Genomic DNA, 25,893 nt, shown 5'->3' on the forward strand with positions numbered 1-25,893 from the left:
CATTTTGTAGAAATAGCAAAGTTTCAGATAAATGGTGACATTTTATGTAGCTGCAAAACGATAGTTCTTCGAGAAAATTCGGGTTGACAAACTGTACTTCTACAGTTTCTTAATTACAAATACATACAATTTTTGGTAAATAAAAACGTTAGCTGCATACATGTAGGTTTGGATTGATTACTGGAAATACTCTAATTTTTAAATATATATATGTAGGAAATTCTACAGTATTGATGCTTAATATTCTTAAATCACTTTCCTACTGATGTTGTTACTTTTACAGACCTTCGCCAAACAAAGTAAATTGTGGTATTGTTGATATTCAAACTTTTTTGGTGACTGTCAATCTACACTTAATATAAACACTTTTACGGCTAGCATTTTTGCATCCGTCAAAGGTCCAGTTTTAAAATAAATTCAAGTATATCATTAGATATACCATTTTTATTGATATTTTTTACCCGCAATGTTAGATATTTTCCTAAACAAACGAATATTCAGAGGGTAAATAATAATTTCCATAGGGAAACAATGCTCTATTGGACGTTTAGAAATTCCTTTAAAATTAAACGGCACACATGTATGGACATATAAATTTCGAGAGGGTTTAAACAAAGGATAACAACCCTTCTGACTTTAATTCCCATAGGAGATAAAATTCACAAAGTAATATTTTCTTCCTTTTCGAATTTTAAACCTACACCCCCCCCCCCCCCCCCCAGAAACACTGAAACCAAAAGTTGCTTAATACAATGTTTTCTTAAAGGAATGGTCCGGGATATGATTTTCATACCCGTCCTTGAATTAAAAATAAAATCAAGATACAAGTGTAAGTAAAAACATTTTATTAAGGCACATAAATTTATCAAAGTTCAAATTTCGTATTTTTATCACCTACTATATAACAAATATGAAAACTAAGGTAATGTCATTAAACTAAGTAAATATGAAGTGACAAATGAAAAAAGAAGATAGAATAGAAATAAAAAATCTTAAAGTTTATGCTTATATTTGCAAGTTCAAATCGAGTTTTTTAAAAATACCCAGCGTTATAAATAACTATAACCATACAGCATTGTTTAAGAATACCAAACACGAAGGTCAGAGATTTAAGGAGGCTCGCTTGTCAACAAATGAACTATCATATTTTTTATAAAATTTTAGGATATAATGTGATTACCTATACACTACTTAACAAAAGAAAAAATCCGTAAAATTAAATTTTTATATTTAGATATTTTCCTATATTTTTATATAGAACTCTTCTTGAAAAGGAGATCAATGCAGTCTAATATGGCCAAGACTATCGAGCCTTCTTAAAACTTCTCGTCATGATAGAGGAACAGTTCATTACCTTAAAATTGTAAACAGTCTCGCAGTTTGCCGGGTAAACAATTATCACACTTAAGACCACAACGTGTTTTCATTTTTAGCATGGAAATAGAAATTTCGCTTTTGTGTCATACAATTTCTGATGATCTGTTCATAGATGATCTGTTAACGAATTGCGTTTTATTTTTAATCTAAACAATGGAGAATAAAATTCAAGATACTGCATTTCTAAAAAAAAAACGTGAATTCCAATAAAATTCCTAAGTTTCTTTTTATTACATTTTTGTTCTCTGCATATCGTTTTTTTACTGTGTTTTTACTGCCTTATATCATATCAAATCGTTTTGCCAAAACAAATGTAACATGATTGAAAAAGGATACATTTTGTAATTATAGTTATGCTATGCCCATTTCGTAATTCTTGACACAAAAAAGAAATTGTTCATGTATTGCTTATTTGACACTATGTTATACATAAAACACTTAGTTTAAATTCCAATGATATAAATACACCGGATAAATAGGTACATATGATACAAAATTATTGACAAATGATGAGAGAGAGAGAGAGAGAGAGAGAGAGAGAGAGAGAGAGAGAGAGAGAGAGAGGAGGTTCGTGGTAAATGCTTTACTATTGCTCAGAAGAACTAGTAATTAACTAAAGAACGTTAATAAACCCAATTGTAAGACGACTTAGAAACATCACTTACATTTCAATAAATGTCCCCTTTGAAAAAAATGCTGAAGATAGTAAACTTAGGAAATTTAATAATCAAATTGCATTAAATTGCGTTAGAGTAACATGTGCATTTTGTATGTTGCAGTTTACTGACCGTGCCTTACTTAATAATGATAAACAGATTTGATGCAAATCAACAATAAATGAAATATTAGTTAATGTATAAAAATTATGACGTTACATGTAAATGATTATTTTGAACTTGTCAATAAAATTTCATCATATTCAGCATGATATGAAAAACAGTTCAAACCTTAAATGCATAATTCTATACATTGGTTTACAAGAACTGGAAAATCATGAATAAAAATCAAAAGCCAATGAAGTTTACGAAAACAATAAATGAAAAATTCCTGAGAGAGATGATAAAATGAGTTAAAGTTTTGCACACACATGTAGTCACATACATAAATATATATATATATATATATATATATATATATATATATATATATATATATATACATGTACATCAAAAAAACTACAACAAGTTAAATTTGCATATTTGTCGTATGTTCCCAGTCAGCTTCACTTCCTTGTTACCCAAGTTTACTCCTCAAAGAGTGCAATATGAGAATGATATTATTTGACAAAATGGACTCGTACACGTTTAAACCCACAATGATCATGTTAATTCTGTACCAAACAATGCGATGATGACAACAACGGTGCACTTAAATCCCAATTTTAAGGAGAACCCTGTGCGTGGAAGACACTGTGATGGTGTTCGTGATGGTTTTCTTTGTTGTTCTTAGAGATGTTCCCCTTGCCATCTGCTGTGGCTCGAATTTTCTCCAATACTTAACGTCCTAGTCAACACAGTGATAAGTTCATCGTCCCGGTCTTTGCCGAGATCGGACGAGGTATTTCTGTCCACATGATTATGTAGATTATTTTCTTCTGTCTTATTATTTTGCTAAAATGGCAAAGAGCCAAACAAGGTATAATAGCAAGTTTCGAAAAATAAAAGAATATATAAGTTAATTTTTGAAATTTGTCGAAGCATAGTAATTCTGGAAATGCCGAGGCAAATTTCAATTTCGATAATGAAATACTGATTTAATTTGACTTTGGTAGGTTAATATATTATGATAAATTCTTCTTAAGATATCACTCAAAGTTAAGGAGGGGAAAGTAGATTGTTAACAACTACATGTGTAATTTATTTCCCTTTTGGACTACCATAAAATTTCTATTTGCTATTTCTTAACAAAGAAAAAGTCCTAAATCTTTAAGGCTGTAGTCATTGATATACATTAATGTAGTTTATAAATGGCCACCGCAACCCGACCCTCTTAGATAAATTCATTTCCAAAATTATTGTGCATGAATCAATCAGAATACATTTTCAAAGATATTAAAAAAATATTACACTGGAGCAATATCCATAAAACTAACCGAATGTAAACTACATCACAATGTTAATCTCACCTCGTGCTTCTTCCCACGAACCTCCTCGTTTTTTGAACGTCTATAATACACCCACTGAATGACAAACACAGTGAGGGCTAGAACCAACCCTCCCGCGAGTACATAGAACATTCCAGAGGCCACTCCCATCTTTATTTCCTGGCTCTTGGCGCTGGATCGTGGGTCGGGACAGGTAGGAATCCCAAACCATCTTAGTGACGAAAAGGTTAGATATTGTAAGCATATTAGTTTTAAGTTGCTTTACTAGTTAAAGCATAACATGTAGTACCTAATAATGTAGAAGTTTTGTTATTGTTGCTAGTTGCAGTCAAAGTTACACTGCATAACATTCCTAAAATCTGCTTAGATTTTGAATTATGAAACTGAAAATGAGAATGAATGCATATGTTGTGTGTATAATATCTTCGATTGTTTATAACTTTTCTTCGATAAATAGAATTTAATGCTTGATTTAACATTTAACAGCGGACTGACTTCTAGTACAGTCTCCATTTCTTCATCAAGCGAGAGCGAGGCAGAGTGATAAATAAATGACAAACAAGCAGAAAATGTCTCTCTATAATCCCCGGCAACGTGGGGTCTCTGGGGAAAGCTCGCTGAAAAGTGTCAAAATTACATTACCAATTCTGTCACCCGTCTCACAACGAGACCATTTTAAGAAGCCAAAAGGGTTCATCAACTGGCGGCGAACAGAAAAGAATATTATAGATTTCAATGAGTTCTTTTGAATAATGAGGTACCGCCGAATAAGCGCCAAACGAGAAGACAAAGCACCACCAGTAACCCAATAGTAGATTCAGAGAAAGACTATTGAATGATATTTTTGTAACACATTCCTGGAGAAAGAAGGCAGTAATTCGATGTTATTGTAGTTACACGTCCAAGAAAATTGCTGATCATGGAAACTGGCGGATAACCACTCTCAGGAGACCCTGAAATGATCTTTTTGAAGAAAGATCATCGTGGGGGAAATATATGACATTTTTTGTTGGAATTATTTTGCTATTGTGTTCAAGGAAAACTGCTAAAGGTCGTTTCTGCATCATTAGATCTAGACGTACGGGAAAAAGTTTCACTGATAGTGTGAAATAAAAATGGAATCCACCTCCGGATGACTTTTTATTGCATTGACTCAGATCAGCTAAAGCCAATAAAATAATGTAACTGAAACACACGCTATGTATGAAAGTCAAAATACAAATTTTAATGCATAATTGATAAATACGATATATATAGGGATTTCTAACACTTTCCATCTAGATGCCTGACCCTTAAAATGTGAATAATTCTTAACCTTATAGACATATATTCATTGATTTTCGATATGAGAACTAAGTAATGCATACCTGTTTATAAATTTAAACATACAGTGTAGCTTGGATTATTATTTGAATTACAGGTAAATTAACATGTACAGTGCTTTCCTAGGAATTCGAAGAGCCCAGCTTTAGTGAATCTCTCCCAAGAATTAGCATCTCCAATAAATTGAGGAATGTTATTACTCATAATACATATATGCAGAGCATCCTAAAAAAACTTTTTAAAATTCTGACATTTCACGAGACACTGCCCACTCAAATGGAAAGTTAACACAGTATTTCATAACAAGGAATTGAGCTATGTCCTATCTAGTAGTTTTAGATGACTTCTTAAAAAACTTCTTTAAAACTGAGATAATTGCAATTCTATGTAAATCTTCCAGCAACGCAATTGTGATGTATTAGAAAATTAAACAACTCTAAATGTTCTCCATTTAAGCAGACGATTACCGCATACAATTGAAATATGCAAAACATTTGTAATTGTAACGTAGAAAGCAAGACTTACTTCCCCTCCAGCTTATACAACACTCCATTATCGTTCAATTTCAATATTCCAAGGGAAAGTTTCTCTGTGAAAGGTGAATGTTTTTGTGCTGCCATTCCATACCCCTTTAGGTCAAACGGACTTCCTATTTCCATTAAACTACAATCACTAGAAATTGCATGGCGAATTATTGGAGAATCCCAAAGAAAAGCGTACTTTTCGTCGCGTACTTTTCTGAAACCGTCTTCCACTCGCCTCACAATAGCTCCTTCTGTTATTTTCATATGAGCATACATTTGCTGGTAGTGACTTATGTTTGTTTGGCTGAAGAAGTTCTCTATCTGGCTTCCTTCAACCGTACCATAATTATAATCACTCTGTTTTGGAAGATCGGCGGCAGACGTTATAGGCATGTGAGCATTAGAAATGGTAAGAAAAGCCGCCAAGTTGGCCGTGTACACAGAAATCACTATCAATGAAAAGAACCACCATGTACTGCTGACTATTCTACTTGAAATTCCGGTTGGGGACCGCTGAAGATTTCCACGTAACAACGTACCCCATATATACCAGAAACTCTCATTGAAGTTGTTCAAGCATCGGTCATGTTTATCACAATTTATCCGACTTACTCCAAAAAGCATCAAAGCAGTGAATACGTATGCCACAAATATAGTAATCCATACTACATGGGACAGGGGCATGAGAAACTGAAACGGGGACACACTTCTTTCCGGTTTTCGCACAACTAGACTTGTTCCTTTAGTCATGAATGGTTTGGGAAAGTCCACAACTCTGGATCGTGAAGGTGTGATTTGAAAGGGTGCCAGAGCAAGATCAGCTTTCTAAAAAAGGAAGATGAATACGTTTTTTTATATTCAAATTTCAAAGTACACTTTGATTTAACGTCATTGAGTGCTGACTTACGTCATCCAAAAGTTGCCGGACCATTCCAGTCCAACCACGTGGCGGTCCTTTGTCACTTCCGTACTTCCCGTCCGGAACCAGACTAATGTTGTATGAGAAGCCTAGGTCCTCAGCAAGCTTCTCAAATATACTAATAAGAAACCCCTCAAGTTGATCTCCAATATCTGTAGTTTTGTTTCCACATCCGGAATCATTCTTCCATTGAACAAAGGGCGCTTCCTGTAAATGATAAGAAAAGGATGTGAAGGTACCTGCCATGATGAAACAGATACAAATTACTTGATTAATCTACAAATAGGGATTATTATCTGGATCAACAATTATGCACAAATCTTTTTTTCGAGATTAATTTATCATATTACAAAGAATATCATGATTTTGATATTTCATTGTTATTATTCCATATAAATTCAAAGTTCAAAGCTAGCATTTTCCTCGAGTTTGTTCTTTCAGGGGTTTTTTTCTGTGATATCCTGTCTAATTGGTTGATTGTACGATTCCTAAGTTTCAAATATCATAATACATGAAGGAGACATGGAAAAAAAACCTGGGTAAATATCAATTAACAATATGCATTTATTAACTATTCTTTAGCACGAAAAGCATGTCTTTTTATAACTATTTAGATAAAGTTACAGTATGTCGTATTAGAAATAGTGAACAAACCAGGATTGTTGTGACTCGAACACGATCATCTCCGAACACATCTTCCGCGTCTTTTTTCATCATTGACCTATATGTCTGCGAGGGTTTGATGCGTTCATACAGCCTCTCCTTGCCGCTTCTCCAAGTTCCGTACTGAAATAGATTTGTCTGTCAAATCGACAGAAGAAAGACTGGTGTTATTGTGCATCAAGAAAAGAAGCAGAAATCAAGCAGCAGGTGCGTGTTAACATTCATCATGCACCTTGTCAAAAAAATATGAAATAATAACCAATGTACAGAAACTTCAAAAAGGCTGGGTAGTGTCGTCAAAGTGTTAATCAAAATCTACCAAACATTCTAAATATTTTCGGCCATGACATTTTATTTAGATCACAAAGTACCTAGTATTTCAAGATGTTTTCTATTTGATAAAGAGCTCTTTTTAGGAGTTTAGAAGGGTCTAAATAGTATTGACTACCCAGCCTTGAACAACATCGGGTCGGAGTGGGCAAAGTATATGAAGGATTAGTGTAGTATTTGTTAGTTTTTCACCATATACGTTCATTAAGTACTGACAACATCAAAGGTTTGTGCTGATACAAACGCATTAAATTCCTTGCTTCGGAATCCATTTTCTTCGGTATCACATACACGTAAATATAGAAATACATGTACTTCATACATGTATCATGGAATTAAGCTGTTTCTAAGAAATAATCTTTAAATGTAAAATATTGTTGTTATTTTTTTTTTTACTTTCAAGGGGTATGTAGAAAAGTGATCCATTTAATAACTAATGATATAAATAAATATAAAATAAACATTTGATCCGAGTCTCACCGTGCTTTGCAAATCAATAAAAACAAACAACAATCAAATACTGTTAAAAATCATTCACAATTTTTCTTCTAACATGCTTTATAATAATACAAATGCGCACTTTAAAATATAACTTTTCATGCGGAAGATCACAAATTAAAATAAATAGAATATTTGTCTTGATGTGTCAAAATACGCACCGTTCCATTTCTACTCGTCCCTAAAGATTTTAATTGTAAATACGTCTCGTTTCTGACGCCCATTTTTGAGAAAGAAAGCTGTCCAGTACATCCATGAACTTGAATCTGAAAATAAAATGAAAGTTTTATAAGATTATTATTTCAATATGATTTAAAATACTTTACTTTTCTTAAGGTAACTACATACTTCAGTTTTGCAAGGTAAAACGGTGACTTGAAATAAATGGAGATGAATCAAACTGATGTTTTACAATTAACTTTGAATCCCAGATTTTTAAAATATTGTAAACATTAAGTTTGTACATATGTATGTTATTAACCTCATTAAATCTCATATATAAATATGGTAAAGAAAGAACAGTAAATTAAAGCAATGAAAAAGAAAAAATTTTTTTTTTTTTACAAAATAACGTTTTTGAAGTTGAAAATAATTTTTCCTCCACCACACGAATACAGATGTATCCATTGGAGATAATTACAAAGGTGCATGCTTTTGAGCATTCATTGCTCATGCAATTATCGTGCAATGTGATCTCTGAGTAAAAGAAATTGGAGCCTGGAAAATGTGTCAGTACAAGAAGGATAATTGACAAAGAACGACATTTACTTGTGCTTTGACATTTTAAAGAAATACATATATATTGCTCACATTTGTCATGTCTAATTCGTTCTGGAAAAGAACAAAAAAATTAAAAAATCGTTAATAAGGAAACGAAGGGGATCCTAGTTTCGATTATTATGTAACTTAAACTGGAAAGACATGGATTCTAATGGATTATTATTTTGCATATAACAAAACCCGAAAAAAACCAACATATTTTGGCGAGCAATCTCAAAATCTGAGGATAAAGCTTCTTACTTTTCTTAGAGCTTTTCTCATTTGAAGTCTGCTTTGATTAGCGTGGCGGTCTATTATATTCATGTAAACTTTAAAAGCGTCGTGAAGGACGGCATTGGACAGAGACACGTTCTTCTTCTCCAAGGCACAATCATCCGGGCTACCGTTCGTCATGATTAGAAGTGACGTCAGGTTTGCACGGGAATCCAAATAATCGTCTAAGGCAGCCACGTCTGTCCCCTTTTGAATCAAAACATAAAGTTCCCATTACTTAGTTACAAAATACGCTAAAACTGGGAGTATTTCTTCGCTACATTGATTTGAAAAATAAAATGGTTTATTTCAAAAATCAGCCGATTCATCCACGAACAAGGTAACGAACTGTGTACTTGGTGCAATTTGATCAAACAATCGACCATCGAACTAATGGATGAATGTTTTTCCAACAACATAAATGAAGATTGGATTTGGGTTGATAAACCATGGCTTCGGAAATATGGTTCAAGTTGTAGGATATATAAGCTGATAAAAATCAGCCTCAACAACAATTCAGTTCACTGGGATCTGGTGAACACATTTCAAATGAATTATTATCCTTGCTCGACTGTTAATAGAGACAAAAGGATGAATATTTATAGGAATACCCACAGGCATAGTTGATTAGTGTTGGTAGAGTACTTCACAATAAAAACTATGATATTGTTGGAAAGCATTTACTTGATTTCCTTCAAATTGTTAATATTATACTAGATAGCGTGGGACACTTTATATCAACCAAATGAAAACCAGTGTGGGAGTGACTAATATCTATGAGTAAGATTAACATTGAATTTTTGCTTTTCTCACATTAATGTAAACATTAAAAGCATATTTTTTTTTATCACTGAAACGCTTTCATACTTATTTCAAACTGAACAAAACTATAGCCAGATTTTGAAAGCGATCGAAATACACATGAAAATGAGTCAATGATAGTTCGACCTTCGGAACAGTATTAACTTTATTTTTAATTGCAAATTATGTTGTAAAGAATATAAAGAGAAAGTGTTTTACTTACAACATTTGCAACTAGCCAAGCATATGGACGGGAAAGCAGGCTTAGATATAAGGCCTGTAAATACACAAATATACAAAAAAAAAAATTAATTTATGCTCCAAGGTAGTCTCTAATCAAACTCTAAATTGGTGTCAATATATCTTTAAGCCGTTTTTTTATTCATGTGCATACAAAAAAATTTGCTCTACCTGGGTTAAAACAATGTTTGTATTAGTTGATGAACATAGAAGTATTATTCGGTCAATGTATCTATTTCGAAGATCTTTAAGTATTCCCCTGACGTAGGAATCTGACGTGTTATGACGTATGTTGTATGCCTTAAGGTCAGTCGGGTGCCTATCTATCAGCAAAGACATCATTGGAGGACCTGCGGGAAAAAGGTAAGCATGTATGAATATTCATGAAGACTGTTAAAGGAAGTAAACAATGAATATTCATGAATATTGTATGGAGAATAATAAGTATGAGAAAAAGAATAGACAAATTTGGTTAATATATGGATGTCACATCAGCAATTGACGTTAAAAGGCTATTTCTTTTATAGGTTGACGATTCCTCTTACTAAATGATTACAACATGTTCGTAACGTTCGTTGTATTGAACTTTGACCGACTCGTATCTTTCGTGGTTTTCAGTACGTATTTCGAGCAAATTGAATAGCTAAAATGTCTCTTTTTGCCATTTTCTAATAAAATATGTGCAAACTTGTGCACCATTCATTCAAATTGATGACACAATCGTTTCAATAATATTTTTCATCAAATTGACAATGTAAATGATGGCTGTTTCAACAATTGTAATGAATAATTCACAAGAACATGTAAAAAGTAAGTCTACCTATTTTCTTCATTTATTCAGCTAGAAATATTGTGGGGGATGATACATATAAGTCTAAATGACCCTAACGACACCTGTTGATAATAAAGTACAGGGGAGATTATTTACAATGAATGTAAAGAAATGTTTAAAACGTCAATTGCTTGTGGTAAGCAACTTCGAGAGATCACCTGAACTACTACTTGAAATAAAAAAAAATTGCTGTTTGTCTTTTTATTACAACAAATAATTTACTAAAATTACTTATATCCACGAATAAGGTCATTTCGGTTGGATGGTTCAGACCGATTTCGAAATTTATCTTTAAATGATAAAAATATATAGGAAACAATTCAATTTATAAAGCTAAATATTTGGATTTTTACTTTGTTTATTGCCAAAAATATTTAAAATCTCTAAAGGCAGACCTGATGGATAGTTTGTTGACCATCCAGCCTCCTTAAAATCTTTGTCTAAGAACTCTATTAGATGTAAAGTCAAGTAATTTCTTCTGTCCAATTTATAAAAAAAAAATGGGTCGAACGACCAAAAATGACGTGTCAGATATCTTATTTGTGTAATACTTTCATAATACATGTACTGCCCAGTTTATCAAAAATTGGGTCGAACAAGCAAAAATGACGTGTCAAATTTCGCATTTGTGTAATACAATGTACTATCATAAAACATTTAATGAAATGTTAGTTCAAATAACCAGACGACTAAACGTTGGACAAAAATACTGCATAAAACACGAACAGCTATCATCATTACGACTGCATTAACACAATAACTACTGTCTAACATCATTACAAAGAGTTCTAACATCCATACTTGACTGAATTTTCATTATTGAATGTAATTTCATTGTGATTGTAAGCATTAAATCATAACGAAAACGAAAAATGTGGGAAAGGGTAGAAGAAATCCAGCATGCCAACTAGCCATAGAAAGTATTGGGTTTCAAAGGTAAAATGCACACTCACTGAATCAAAAGGCGCATACAATGAGTGAAATTAATATTGTTATGTGCTCTGAAGGTCAAACCGTGAGAGCAATGTTTATTTTCACGAAAGTTTTTGATTCATGACAATGGGTGAGCAAACTTTAAACATGGACTGCAGACAACCAACATGGCAAATAAAGACCTTCTAATCACTTGTTTAAGGGTAAAGAAATAGGTCAATGCTAGGTTTTTCAAAGAACATGCAAGGGACGAAATGACATGTAAAAATTTAATTCCATAATGTTGAAATTTTTTTCTGAAAATTTGAAAACAAATGGAATGATTTAGTAAATGGGCATGCCAATGCAATCTGATAGAATTTCGACTTCACTCACGAAACATGTGAAGAGGCAATATATCTGCAAAATAAAAACTAGTCATTGTCAAGCGGAAAACTGTAAGCAAAATGTAATTTATTACAGGATTCAATAATTATTCTTTATCACTCCCACTTTTCATAAGGGTAGAACACGAAAACATGAAATATCATGCAATGACATGTTTCCAAGTGTTTTCTAGTAATGCTTTCTGTTAATGTTCACACTGAATTATATATATTACCGGTCTGTTTCTCCAGATGTGTTATCATAGCATTTTTGGCAACTGTCTTCAATACCCTTTATGGCTATTGCCCAAAGGGCTATGTTGCTTAATAATTAATGAAACTAGAAATATACTGTAATATCGATCATACCTTCTTCCCAATCATAAACAACAGCGACCCTTTTCCATCCAAAATAGGTCACAATGTCATTAATTGCCAAAGCGAAGGTGGGTATCCCAGGTTGAATATTCAGTAAAAAGGGACTTTCTACTACGTCATGAGGGACACCGGAAGTGACGATGTAAGGAACTCTTTGAAAACAGGCGGCCTGCACGTAAGTTTCACTATACGCCCCAATGACAGCTGTTATATTATTTTTGTTAAGAAAGTTAGAAGCTAGAAAAGAAGAAGAAAAAACTGATTAAAGATTGATTCTGTATAATATTCTAAAAGTGTTTCCAAACAGTTGTGTATTTTTAAACCTGCAAGATATTGGCTTTAAAAAACTTAAACCAAGTCTTGCAGAATTGAGTAAAACTATAAGTTTTTGACTATCAATATATATATATTTGATATATTTATTTCTTTATTGAGCATATTGGATAAAAAGAAATAAAGAAACTATTATTATGGCACATATGAGTTTCAGATTTGACTTAGCCAATTTATCTCATAAACAATCGAGTTAAAAGAGCATTCATATCAAAACGTTCTAGCATACAAAAACTTACTTAATAATTTCCTTATGATATTTATGCAAGTGATCTTCTCATATGATTTTCACTTAAATATTATAACGTGTTTAAAGACACAACTAAATGTACATCATTAATGATGCCAGATGATTTTCTCGGTGCTCTAAGATTCATCAGTTAGTAAAATAAGCTAACTATTTTTCAATATACATGTACTACCACGTGGTTCATATTTACTTTGAAATTGAATCTTAATTACATGTACTTATATTACTTTTATTTTGCGTGCATAGACTATCCTCTTCAATATCAAGAATAAAAAATAAATAGTGCATCACAGCACATCAAAAGAACGACATTTACGTTCATTTAATCAGTCTTTATACAACGCAGAACTTCAAATGAAATTATTCTGATTTTGGACCAGAACAATATAAAGACAAAAAAAATGCAAATGACATTACGTTACATTATGTAAAGTACTCAGTAATCGTATACACTGTAAAGACACTTAAAGTGGACAGCGTGGGATAAAGCTGCCTTTTTTCTAAAAAGAATAATGCAATGATCATTACGTGAAAAAGTTTTATTATTAACACGACATTTTTCTGCATTTTAAGTCATTGCGGACAAATACAGATTACAATCAATAACGACACAGTGCACTCATTTAGGTGGAAATAGAACCATTTTAACAAGACCTTAGACACTCAGGACGTTGCTATTTCTTTCGTCAAAGCAAGTTAAAAACGACGCGGTTTCAAGCGAAATATGCACCGATTGCGTAGTCTTAGCTCAAACGCCAGACAAATCTTTTTGATTTCAGAGAACCGTGGCTGTGTGGCTAGCAATGAAATAGATAGGCCTACGTCATAATGCTGTTTAAAACAACTGCCCAAAGTCCAAGCTCTTGTTAAAATGGTTCTACTTAAAATTGACATTAAGGAGGTTTTGTGGTAAACACATTCACCATCAGATCTGCCTTAAACTTTGACATAAGATATTTTTGGCCACAAATTAACATTTAATAAAGAAAAACCCCAAATATGTTAGCTCTATAAAATTTGGACATTTTTTAACTAAAACTTTATATAGAGCTCTCTTTCATAAGGAGGTAAATTTAACATAATAGGATTAGCCACGGCCATTGAACCCTCTTAATGAAACAGTTTTTTTTTTTTGGTTCATTTTAAGACGTTTTCTTAATAATTTTCATTCTTTTCACCTCTTTTTTGCGTAATATTCTATTTTGATTTTTTTTTAGCATCAGATGTGGATTTTTATGATGAATTAATTAAACTAAACAAATTTCAGCCAATATCATTGTTATTCTCTATTGATTTTGCCAAATATCTTCTCTATCTCTCTTTATTTCTTGGAGGAAAAGCTCGGACATAATCAAATAAAGTCCGCAGCCGAATCTCTGGATCAGTCGAAACAACATATTAGCACATTAAAAAGATATGAGAGACTTTATCCATACTGTTTGCTCAACAAATTTGTGACTGTTTCGAGCATTTGAAGCTCTTTCGTGTGGACAATAAAAAGGAAATAGAAATCTCTACTGCAAATCATTTTGGAAAGTCATTCATCACAAAAAATATCCCATCACACAATAGAAATCAATGCAGCTCAAAACAGCGATGTAGAGACGTTTCTCATGGGAAACCTATGACATTATGGAGTTTTTTTCTATACAAAAAACCTGGCAGGTGAATATAAAGAGAATGCGTCATTTTCTTTTTTGTATTTTAAATAGGAACTCATCGATATGAAAATAATTGGTACATCATAAAATGACGTTACTCATCAGAGTGTGTTATTTTATGCTTTACTTGAAATGTTTGGACAGGTTATTTTCGTTATATTGTTCTTAATTGTTAAATTATAAATCAGTGACATTGTACATATATTCTATTTGAAGATTGAAGTGGGTTTTTTCCTGGAAGAAATTCAATGCCATACTCAATTATAAGACTGGTGAATTGATGAGAGTTTGGTTTTGACGATTTTTATTCCGAAATACTCTGGTCTATGGCTCCTACAAACTAACTTTTATTCGCGAGCGAGAAAATTTCACGCGGTTTGTCGTAAAAATTCATCGCCGTAGTCTTTACCGTACGGTTGTAAAACCAACACGAATCTTATTCGCAAAATTTAGTCGTTGAAAACCAGTTTATAGCCAGTAAATCGTGAAATAATGTCGCGAATTAAAGTTGGTTTACAGAAACTAAAACCATATAAATGCTTGATATGCAAAACATCGCAAAACAGACATATCTTTCTGTATGGACAAAGAAATTTACTTTACACGAACATTCTTAATATTCTATAATTATCAATAAAACAACTCATTCTCATTCTCCTGAAAGCAATTCAAGGAGAGCCCCAAAAGACAGTATCGCATCTCAGCTGGGCTCCGATGCAATCATTTTATCAAAAGAATTTGGAGAAAGTATATGATGATTCTCTCCTCTAACCAGCTTAATCTAGCGACGTGCAACGTAGACGTTTAATTTGTAGACCAAGTGGTTATCAGTTTCTTCGAGACAATCAAATCTCTGGGAACTTATTTGCATTGTAATTAGGTAGCCGATCCTTTGGCTCCATGTCACAGACTTGAACTAATGTAAGATCTGACCCATGGATAGAATAGCAAGCCGTTTAATTGAAACTAACGATTTCTGGAAGAAGCTAAATTGTTCCATAGAGTTTTTCTAAACGAATTGAAGAAGAGTGAAAGTATGTTTTTGGTTTTAGTTGTGATTTGTAACTTTTTGGTGGAGGATTAGCAGAAAAATGCAACATTATGGATGCGTTTGTTGTTAAAGAAACTTGTCAAGTGGACAACTATTATACTATAATAAATGATATAAGTAAACAGTTCAGTAAACCAAAAACAAATGTTTAAGCAGTTGTACCTTACCATTTTCTATGTTGTCAAAAGTCATTTCCGGTTGCGTAACTGGAATGCGCAGAAGATCAACTTCGTGATAAGGATCAAGTTTTACGAGAAAGGATTGGATTTCTTTTAATGATATGTCTTGCTGCTCCAAAATACCTGCAATTGACAAAATGTCGTATTAATTTGATGAAAAGGCTGCTACACTCCATATAAATTCAAACATTACATTACGTCTTATTTTAATGCATGAGGTAAAAATACATGTAATTGATTAGAAAACACAAAAAACAACGCAATACTCTGAATCAGGTTTATATTCATATTTAACCGTTTTCATTTATAAAGGTAAATTTTTAACCTAGAGCGAAACGTATTCCGTTTCCAAATCCTTTTGTAGAAATTAATTTTCAGTCTCAAGCACCCGCCCCATCTTACATCAATTATTGGTTATCGAATAAAAGGAACATTGAACCTACCAGCAAAATTTTTAAAAAGTTTTAGAAAGTGAAAACAAAATAATTTAAGCGAGTCAGGTTTTTATTGTTGCACTGTTGCAATTTATCTTAAGCACGACTATCTTCCTTACTTTATGAAACATTTTAGAGGATTATGGACCAATTTTGGCTCTCAGCAAGAAAAGTCTTCTAAGCCTCTTCCCAATTAGGCGTGATTCTTGCTAGTAATTACACCTACTTAAAACCTTTCCCTAGTCGCTACACTGATTTAGGATTATTTTCAGATCACGCAAAACGTCGTCTCTTTATACAACTTGGGAATTTTTTTTTTCTTTAAGTCTAAACAAATACTTTCCTTTCTTTACTTAACCAGCCAACTTAATTCGAAAACCTTCGTGTCTCTCTTTTAAAATTTAAACAACTTAATATATATAAAATTTCAAATGCAAGACGATTATAATTGTGTTAAACATATATTTAGGTTTTATCAAAAGTAATTCATTTCGTTACTGTTGCAAAAAATTTCTTATATTTAGCCCATACTTAAAATTAACTTAAAATACATACATGTATAAATTCTACATTTACAAATAGAAGTTTGACGTTTAAACATCCTCAACAGAATTCTCTTTATAGGTTTTCATTTTTAAATTATTATTTTTTTTTTTTTTTTTTTTTTTTTTTTTTTACAAAATATTATTTTTTTGTCAACCAATATTTTTCACATAGGTAAATATACCAACACACGAATTTGATAATTTGCATCGCTTTAAGCTTTTGCTAAATGTAATATTACCAAATAATTGTATTTTTATCTGTAAAGCTAGTATAATCACCGTCTAAAACTATTTTCGGTACTACAATGTACATACTTGTAACAATTGTTCTATCGATATTTCAGTAAATGAAGTTTCATTCCAGATTATGACCCACGCCTCTTTTGCAAGGATGGTTTCACTATGCAATATTGAATCTTTTGACATCTCCAAATTTTCCCATGTCAAATAAACAACAATGGACTCTCTAACAATGAGCGGCAACATTAAAATATCATTTTAGTGTTTCTCTTTGTTATTCCTGACAATTAACTCCGATGCTTCATGATAACCGATTTTGTTCGTGAGAAAAACAGAGAATAGTAACGGGTTTAATTAAAATATCATTTTAAGAAAAGAGCAAAATCAAATAAATATGAATTTTATTGTCTTTGTAGCTTGGGGGAGGGCGTCAAAGGTCTTAATATCAAACAGACTAAATTACATATACGAAAGGTAACTTTAGCTGTAGTAAGATTTGTGTTCAATAGTTTATATCAACGCCCTCACAGAGTTAGGAAATGTGATCTAAATCCATTAAAACGCAAAGCAAGTTAGGCTACTTAGAAGATGAAAGCCTAAAAATAGACTTTTCTTGAAGCGATATGGGTCCAGTTGCATTGCAGTCATTAATCAATTAAATGGCAGAAATAAAATCTTAATTTAGATAAGTGAGTGATATTTTTTTGTAATACGACGAATTTCTAGACCATGTGTAACCATAAAAGGGGTTTAAATGTTAATTACATACTCTCTGTGTCAGGATTTGATTAATGGCCCTCTTCATAAGATTACTTAATATCGAATCGGGTTCGGTATGCAAACAATGTTCTCATGGTGATTATACGCCATTAAACAAAATTAATGTGCCAAAAAAACTTCTGATCAAGTATCAAGTACATGGTTCTATTAGAAAGTTAAAAAGATTCAGAAGTTGTCAACATGAAAAATTCATTAAGCATTGTCTTTGTTTACGGTATATTAAACTCAATTTTATAAAATACGAAACGTTAGTAATGGATGACATTTTAACGTGATAATTAGATTTACTTTGAAGCCTATTTACCATAAGAAAAACCTAGTTCAATACATAAAAATATATATCAGAGAGGATTTGCGTGAGATTCTTGCAATAGGTAAGGCCATATTGTCAACAAGAGACATCCTCGTCTGTTCCAGTTTACGACTCAATGCAATTTGCAGCGGATCTGTAAAAATTCGACAGTCTTTCGCTACAATACCCCGTCTGTTTATAGCGGAAGTCAATAAGTTTCAGCGAGTATCCGGTCCCATCCCTGTGAGTATAATGTTAACAGAGGTATACAAGTCATAACCGCCAATACAGTTACCATCGAATTAAGCAGGCCTGAATTATTTATTTACGAAGTAATGCATGTGGTTCTCAAAATAAACAGGTCGATTTTTGCACGAAAGAAAGAAAGCGTCAATACAAGTGGGGTATACTAATGATGATTCTCATGTACACGCTTTAGTCTTTCCCGTTCTCTGTTCTATAAATACATGTTTGTATGAGAAGAGGGTCGATGATACATATCAATAATATATAACAAGACAAGTTGTATATATGCACATACAATCAAACCTCATTCTCTCGAAGTCAGTGTTTTCTAGAAAAAAATTTCTAGAATACATAGACACAGTGATAAGAACTTTAACTTGCCTTAAAGTAATTGATGTTTTGGATACCCAAATTTAACCGTATATAATGTGATAACTGTATATAATAATAAGATAAATTATCAAGTTCCAACAGTAATTTTTTTAATTCTGTTGACTGTATAACATTTTTTGGGGGGTGGGTGACAAACTTAAACCTTGAAATAGCATTATTATGAAAGAAGTAAACTTAAAAAATGTCATAATATTTTGTTGTCATAATGAGATTCTTCACAGCTATATTAAAAGATCGGCTTTATAACACCAATTTTGTGTTCACAATAGAAAAAACGTACAAAAAATTATCATGCTTATTCTTCAAGCTTCAAAGTTCTTATTTTGCAGAAAGACTTAAAGTATTAAAATTTTGCACACTAGTACACAGTAGACAAGAGTTAATCGTCGTTATCGACCAACGTCTGTGCATGTATCAGGCATCAGAGGGGATTATCTTAATGAACCAATAATCCAAGTTTGATCTTAGATGGAAAGTGTATATCAACTACTCAAAAGCCATCTTTATTGGAGTTCATAACCATACAGAAAAAAAATGGATGGATAAAGGATGAAAAAAAAAACCTTTTATGTATTTCCAAGTGACTTCTTAAATCATATATCAAATTGTTCTTATTACCAGCTCTGGTGTACTAATGAAAAGGAAAGATTTCGATCAAGGTCCTCTCTACTCATTAATCTTATAGTTGTATTTTAAATCAGCAACGCTGTAAAACTATAATATCCCTTATTCAGTCACATGATAGCCTTGTGTCTGTTGACTTTTCATGTGGCAAACTTACATCAATGCGTTTGCAAGTGGTTGAAAATTCACAAATAGTTGTCCATATTATTGTTTTCGTATAAACTTTTGATACAATATATGTAGGAGGATTTTGTTATACATATTAATGTTTCAGTGTGTTGATTCAACAAGCTTAAGACACCATTTTTTCTTGCATACAATGTCGTTTGACTTTCTTGATAACCATAGGCCTTGGGGAGATCCTTTGGATATGGAAGAGATAAGATGTCTACTTCTGATCTTTTAGAAGCACATTAATAGATACAGACATGTATATAAAACATTAGAAGAAATAGAAGAATGATTTATTCTGCAGAAGATTTCGTTTTGTTACATTTGTATAAAAAATCGATCGTAAAATTTAGATGTACCGGTGTAAAATTGCGATTTACGAATTTTTTCCATTTACTGGGCTCTTGATTCTTCAGAAACCACTTGCATTCAATATACAATAATTTAGAGTATCTCTCTCCAACCATTGTGATACGAGAGATTTTACAAGCTCTTCGATGTCAATAAACATGTCGCCATTAATTCCCAGCAATCCATAGCTCACATTTTATTGAATCTACCGCCGTTTATTCCACTTCCCTGTCGATTCAATTTACAACAGCAGAAATGATGAACATATTGGCATAGACAGACTCTAGGATTTTCTGCTCTCTGCGATACATCAACATCCAATATACTATAATCACAATGGAAACGGGGGGCGATGGGGAATCGGGAACAGAAAACCAAGCTGTCGTGGATCTCTCCCTTCCACGTGGGGTCGATATCAATATAATCTATCCCTCTTTCGATGACCATTTAGCCAAGAAAGGTTTCCTTAGAATAAGGCATAATACCACTGTCTTGCCTCATTAAAGTGCTTATGAATATTGATGATAATTTTTCATCACTTTGCACTGTGAACATACAGACTCCAAAACTGAAAAGCTGACCACTGCGTACAGCACCAAGGCCTGCGGACATTAGTTCTCGATTTATTCATAACTGGACAACGGGAATTATGTAAATGGCCTCTTAGAGGAAAAAAAATCATTGACCGTCGAAAGCCTCGACAGATGATGAAGCAGACCTGACCGGACGTTTTGCCCTGTGTAACTCTGTCCGTGACTGTAAGTGTCTAGTGACAGCTTCTGTGTCTCCAGGGTAAATACTGTAACTGAATGTATACATTATCATATCATAGCATTGTTCTAAACGTACGTCACGCTATATATCCTTAAGCTTTTATTTTTTCACCGGAAATCCAAACTGGCTAAAATCTTTGTCAACAAAATTTTTTTGGGGTAATGTTCGTTTCGTTAGATTTTAACAAATCGCATTTTTCTGATAAAAAATGTAAAAATTTAGCGAAGTATGTTATTATAACTGAGTATACAATCCAGCCTTGACTATATTTTTGGTGTAACAACGCTTATCTTTGATATAAAAAAAGAGTGTATGTGTTAAGATAAAAGACATGGTTACTTTAAAAAGTATTTCCTCTTTGGATTATGAGAACAAAATAGTAGGTCATAATACAGGAGGTTTTACTCTCTGACCTTACACAATTTTGACAAACCGTAACGAACCATTAGGTAGGGTGTATCTTAAGAGAAAAACATACAATGTGTGTGTGTGTGTGTGTGTGTGTGTGTGAAGGAATAGATAGCGATCTTGCTTATTCTAAATGCCATGTTGCAATATACATATACATGTATGATGCCCTTTGCGCTTGCGTGATCGCGAAACGGAAGGGAAAATCAATATCATAAAGTTTGAATATCTTTAAATATTACACAAAATAATTTATATGGAGATTTGTGGAAAAGCCCGATAATTCACTTTAGAAAAAATGTACCTAATTATTCAAATACGGCTATATAAGAAACTATTTGTTATGCGAAATTATATATCGTTGATTTTAGAATAAATACAATGTAATAATAAAATAAACTCCCGTCAGTACTTCAGTACTTTAATTGAAGGTACGTGTCATAATATTTTATCTTCAATTGGAAAATAATCACAGGTGCTTGAGGACAGGGGAGGGATGGAAGGGGGGGGGGGGGGGTCGGTCCTGTCCTCAAGCACCTATGAAAATAATAGGAGATTCCATCCTGAAATTTTACACAAATATATTATCATTCTATTGCCTTGGGAAAGCTTTCTCGAAACTTACTGTTCGGACTTTAATTGAAATTTAATTATCCTAAGATATGAAAAAATTTGGCACATGCATGCAACTAAAAATTTATCTCTTAACAAATTGCATTTTTCCAACATGTCTCATGACTATAGTTCTCCTTTTGTGATGTCGTTGTCATTAAATTAAAGAGACTTGGGGGATTTTCATGTCTTAAAATAATTCAGTTTCATTTTAATATTTGATTGACTAAAATTAATTTTAAACTTGTTTCAACTTTTTTGATTACGTCAGAGTATGACTTGCCAGAACTGTAATAAAAATTGCATGACGTTCGTCCCTCTAAATTTTTAACAAAGTGTCGTTATTTATGAAAATAAATCGTCTCACTTACGCACACAATGAGAGAAAATTGAATCAAGAGAATTAAAAAGCTACCCAGTTTATATATCAAGTAAAATCTTAAAAAGCTTGTCTTTACGGAAGAATAATGCTGAGAGCAACTCTGGGATAAAAAAGATAGATTACATGTAGCTTTTTCAGATATTTTTTTTCGGGGGCGGGGGGGGATGTTGTCAATTTTGAAATACTACAGAAACTATTGACCCCAATAATACAGGAAACCTACAGATCTCAGCTATCAACATGTGGCCTTAAAGGTATGACTGTCAAAATACCTACTCTCATTAATCCATCTCCCCAGTTATGAATTTATTTTTAACACTCAAACAAATATTTCTCTGTAGGATGCCTTCACTATTTGCTTGTGTTCAATATGGATGGATGATGTTACCAAGAAATTAATCGAGAATGTTTCCTGGGGGATGGATTGAGGGTCTTTCTAATAGTACAAATACGTTTAATAATTCAAAGGTATCGTCTCGAAATGACAGTCGATAGTTCAATGGATAATGCTTCAGAATCCATTTCACCTACATTTGTCCTCTCAAGATTGGACATCAAGAGACCAGAAAATGTTCTTGGATTGTTTTAAATTATCAATTTATATAATCACAAATAGAGTTTTCAATACAAAAGTGTTTCATTTAGATGTATCAAAACAGAAGAATGTGCATGAGACGTATCTAAAAAAAAAAATTGTATTCAATACTTTATGTGCAACGTGTGCAGGCTGTTAATATTCACGCATTTTGTGATATATGAATATTTTTATTGATTGATCACAAATTTTTAAAGACAACTTCATTTTTGTACGTTCAATAGTTGAACATGTGTTTATTTATACAAGATTTTGGGCTGTCAAATGAAGTAGTCTGAAGTAGGGCCGCAAATTGTGAAAAGTACTGAGGATGAAAACGCTGCAGAAAATTTTAATCGTTTAAACAAACAATCAAATGGATAAGTATCATAATTCATCATTGATTTGTAACAAAAGATATCATTCAATATATCGGATCACTTTAACACAAAAGCCGCTTTAGGAAGCAGCTTGATCTGATCCGGAATACAGCGGAAGTAAACAATCGACCATTTTGTCTCGGTTCATACAGGTGCGTGGACACTTAACAATCGTTTGTATGGATGAAGAACATCAAAGCTGAAAAGAAGCTTTCTATGTTGAAACGATAAATGTTGATTTTAGTCTATAAACTTCTTGCATATTGCCTAATTATTAGTAAATAAATAAATGTTATCTGAATGATAAAGGTATAATATACATAAATGTTAAATATTAAATAATTTTAAAGACACGGGGTCAATCAACATAAAAATGCTTGTTTTTCAAATCTAGATCTGAGTTTCATAACTGACTACCACACTAGACACAAGTGTGTGGTAATGAAAAACCAAATTAAAGATAATAGAAGCTTGCATGAGTTCAAAGACGAAGTAATGAACACATGATGAGTATTCGAGACCAGGAGGTTGAATATTCTACACAGACGTCGATTCTTTCTTGTTTCATATAACAAATCCACGGCGATGATTCCCTGCGCAGCGAGCAGTAAACGCTTGATGCTCGCTGATTAGACCAGTCTATTGGACAATGCAGAAAGCAACCGCAGTTTTTAGTTGTAAAACAGTTACCAAAGAATATTAAGGTCGTTGTTAGGGACATCATCAGGTGATTAAATGAGTTTTAGAGTGCCTCTTCATAAGTAATCTGTTGGGGATTTTTTATGACACAAATTTTAATCTATTCTCAAGCAATATCTGTGCAAACAACGTGAAGTGGCTTATTAGCATAGCATAGCTCTCTCTCTCTCTCTCTCTCTCTCTCTCTCTCTCTCTCTCTCTCTCTCTCTCTCTCTCTCTCTCTCTCTCTCTCTCTCTCATAAAACCTTGCAATTCTTCTTACAGTTATCTATATAAGGAATTAACAAACAGCAGGCTTTTAAATTTTTTTAAACAAGATGACTTCCATACTTAAATATTTCGGTAGTTTAAGGTAATATATTCTAAATCGACATATTAAAAATCTGCAGTATTTTTATCACTCATAAAAACAAATTAACTCTTATTAAAATGTAATATTTTAAACGTATAATAAAATATGTTCTATAGTCCATAAAAAGACACCCATGGGAATGATATTAATATTTCGTAGAATTGTATAACAATAGAACGAGTTTGTTCTCACGGGGAGGCATTCTGACGTTATAATCATTAATATTTCACACAGAGAATAACATGAAAGCTTCTATCTAACCACCGATTGACGAAAAATAAACCAAGCATATCCTATAAAGATATTTCAGTACATAGTAATTGCAACTAAATATGCTTTTAAAACTATTGCAAGTACATATGTTTTACCAAAAAATATGTCTGATAAAGCTATTAAAGAAAACATGATGTGAAGAATACAAAGATAATTAAAGATTTTGAAATATGGATGGAGGTAAAGTATCGTGCTAAGAACGTAGGCCAAATAATACGTGCAATTAGTTAAGCACATCAATTTGAAATCAATATGGATTCGAATTAATCGATTGTTTAGTCAAGTTGTAAATTCTGAATTCACCGAGTAGCATTAAATACAAAATTTACAACACGACAACAAAAATTGTCGTATGGAATAAAATTTGAGATCATTTTCTGGGGTGGAAGGGGTTTAGGGAGATGCAAAACAGGCAAATAATCTACAAATTAACTTTTTCCGAAAAAGAACCTAAATCTAAAGCCAACAGGTGCCATTTTAATGGATCATCACTAAGTGAACCACATTGAATCATTAATCGTATTTGGGTACGCAAAATGACTTTTAATAACCTGCGGTAGGTCAGCAAAATAGAGAAAAATATCGGAATGAAATTACGAATAAGTAGTCTAAATGAGACGTAATAGGTTTAAAACAAAAGATCAAAAGATAAATTACTGCAACTTTTACGTTATTGTCAACAAAGGGACGTGTACAAATATTGCAATTTATTAAAATAACCCGGCAATTACTAAAATAATATCACAGTTCAAGATCACTGTCTCATAAAAATCGCACTGAAAATTACTATAACTAAAAAAAAAGGACTAACTTACCGACTTTGTGTTGAGTTTTCATGCACAATGACAAATGTGACAGAAGGAAAATAAAAACCAGGCCTCGGATCCACATCACTGAATATAGACACCGTTCACTGAACCAAAGGGAAGCAACTCTTGGTTCTTAGTCATTTCATCGGATCCGGGGAATAGCACCGGCGCCGCATGAAAAAAAAAATTCTCTTGTTGTTTCAGGAAAATCGGGCAAACAGACGGTCCAGTGAAAAAACCATCTCACTCAAGAACTAAACAACCACTGAAGATTATCCAAACGACATAATCATTTGTTCTGTGTAATTATGCTCCCTCTCGCCCTTTGTTTAATTGATTAGTGTAGAAAAGAATAAACATTTTTATCTGGTTAAAAATCGTACGCAACGGAGAGTAATCCGCTTTGCAAAAATCCATCCGAATACATCAAATCAATCCATGAAGAGGAGCAGATTTTTCGCGCACCTTGTAGCTCTGTTATAAATTTGTAATGGCGACGTTTCTAGCTATACGTACAGCGCGGCTACCACCATATGTCGTTGAAGTAAATAAAGAAACCTCAAAGTTCCCTTCGTGTTGCTTGATCGATATCGGAAAGGTCCGATCAGTTCCGAAGATTCCATTCACAGATATCGGGTGTATTAATTATCAGTAATTTATTCCGACCGCTTATATTTACTTCTACTTTGCTAATGGACATTAACATTTAATATTCATAACCCTGTTACGTGATGCATACACGGGATTTCTCCCCCGTTGGC

At 32.7% G+C, this 25,893-nt stretch overlaps 1 protein-coding gene across 5 annotated transcripts; it reads right to left on the reverse strand.

Moving 5' to 3' along the window:
• Window positions 1-828: 828 nt before the first annotated feature.
• Window positions 829-25,893, reverse strand: LOC105327394 (glutamate receptor ionotropic, kainate 3). Of its 5 annotated transcripts, none has more exons than XM_011427839.4 (14): window positions 25,139-25,892; window positions 15,782-15,916; window positions 12,311-12,556; window positions 11,952-11,975; window positions 9,983-10,161; window positions 9,795-9,848; window positions 8,759-8,977; window positions 8,549-8,569; window positions 7,900-8,004; window positions 6,902-7,033; window positions 6,236-6,454; window positions 5,330-6,153; window positions 3,503-3,692; window positions 829-2,987 (listed from the first exon to the last, which is right to left on the reverse strand). In XM_011427839.4, exons 1-14 carry the CDS (start codon window positions 25,212-25,214, stop codon window positions 2,823-2,825), a joined length of 2,589 nt encoding a protein of 862 aa, XP_011426141.3. In that variant the 5' UTR covers window positions 25,215-25,892; the 3' UTR covers window positions 829-2,822. The 5 variants fall into 5 exon arrangements, with proteins under 5 accessions (XP_011426141.3, XP_011426139.3, XP_011426144.3 ...); XM_011427837.4 differs by having other exon boundaries at window positions 6,902-7,048; window positions 25,139-25,891; XM_011427842.4 differs by lacking the exon at window positions 8,549-8,569 and having other exon boundaries at window positions 25,139-25,893.

This window comes from Magallana gigas, chromosome 2, assembly GCF_963853765.1.
Source record: "Magallana gigas chromosome 2, xbMagGiga1.1, whole genome shotgun sequence".
Taxonomy (NCBI): Eukaryota; Metazoa; Mollusca; class Bivalvia; order Ostreida; family Ostreidae; genus Magallana; species Magallana gigas.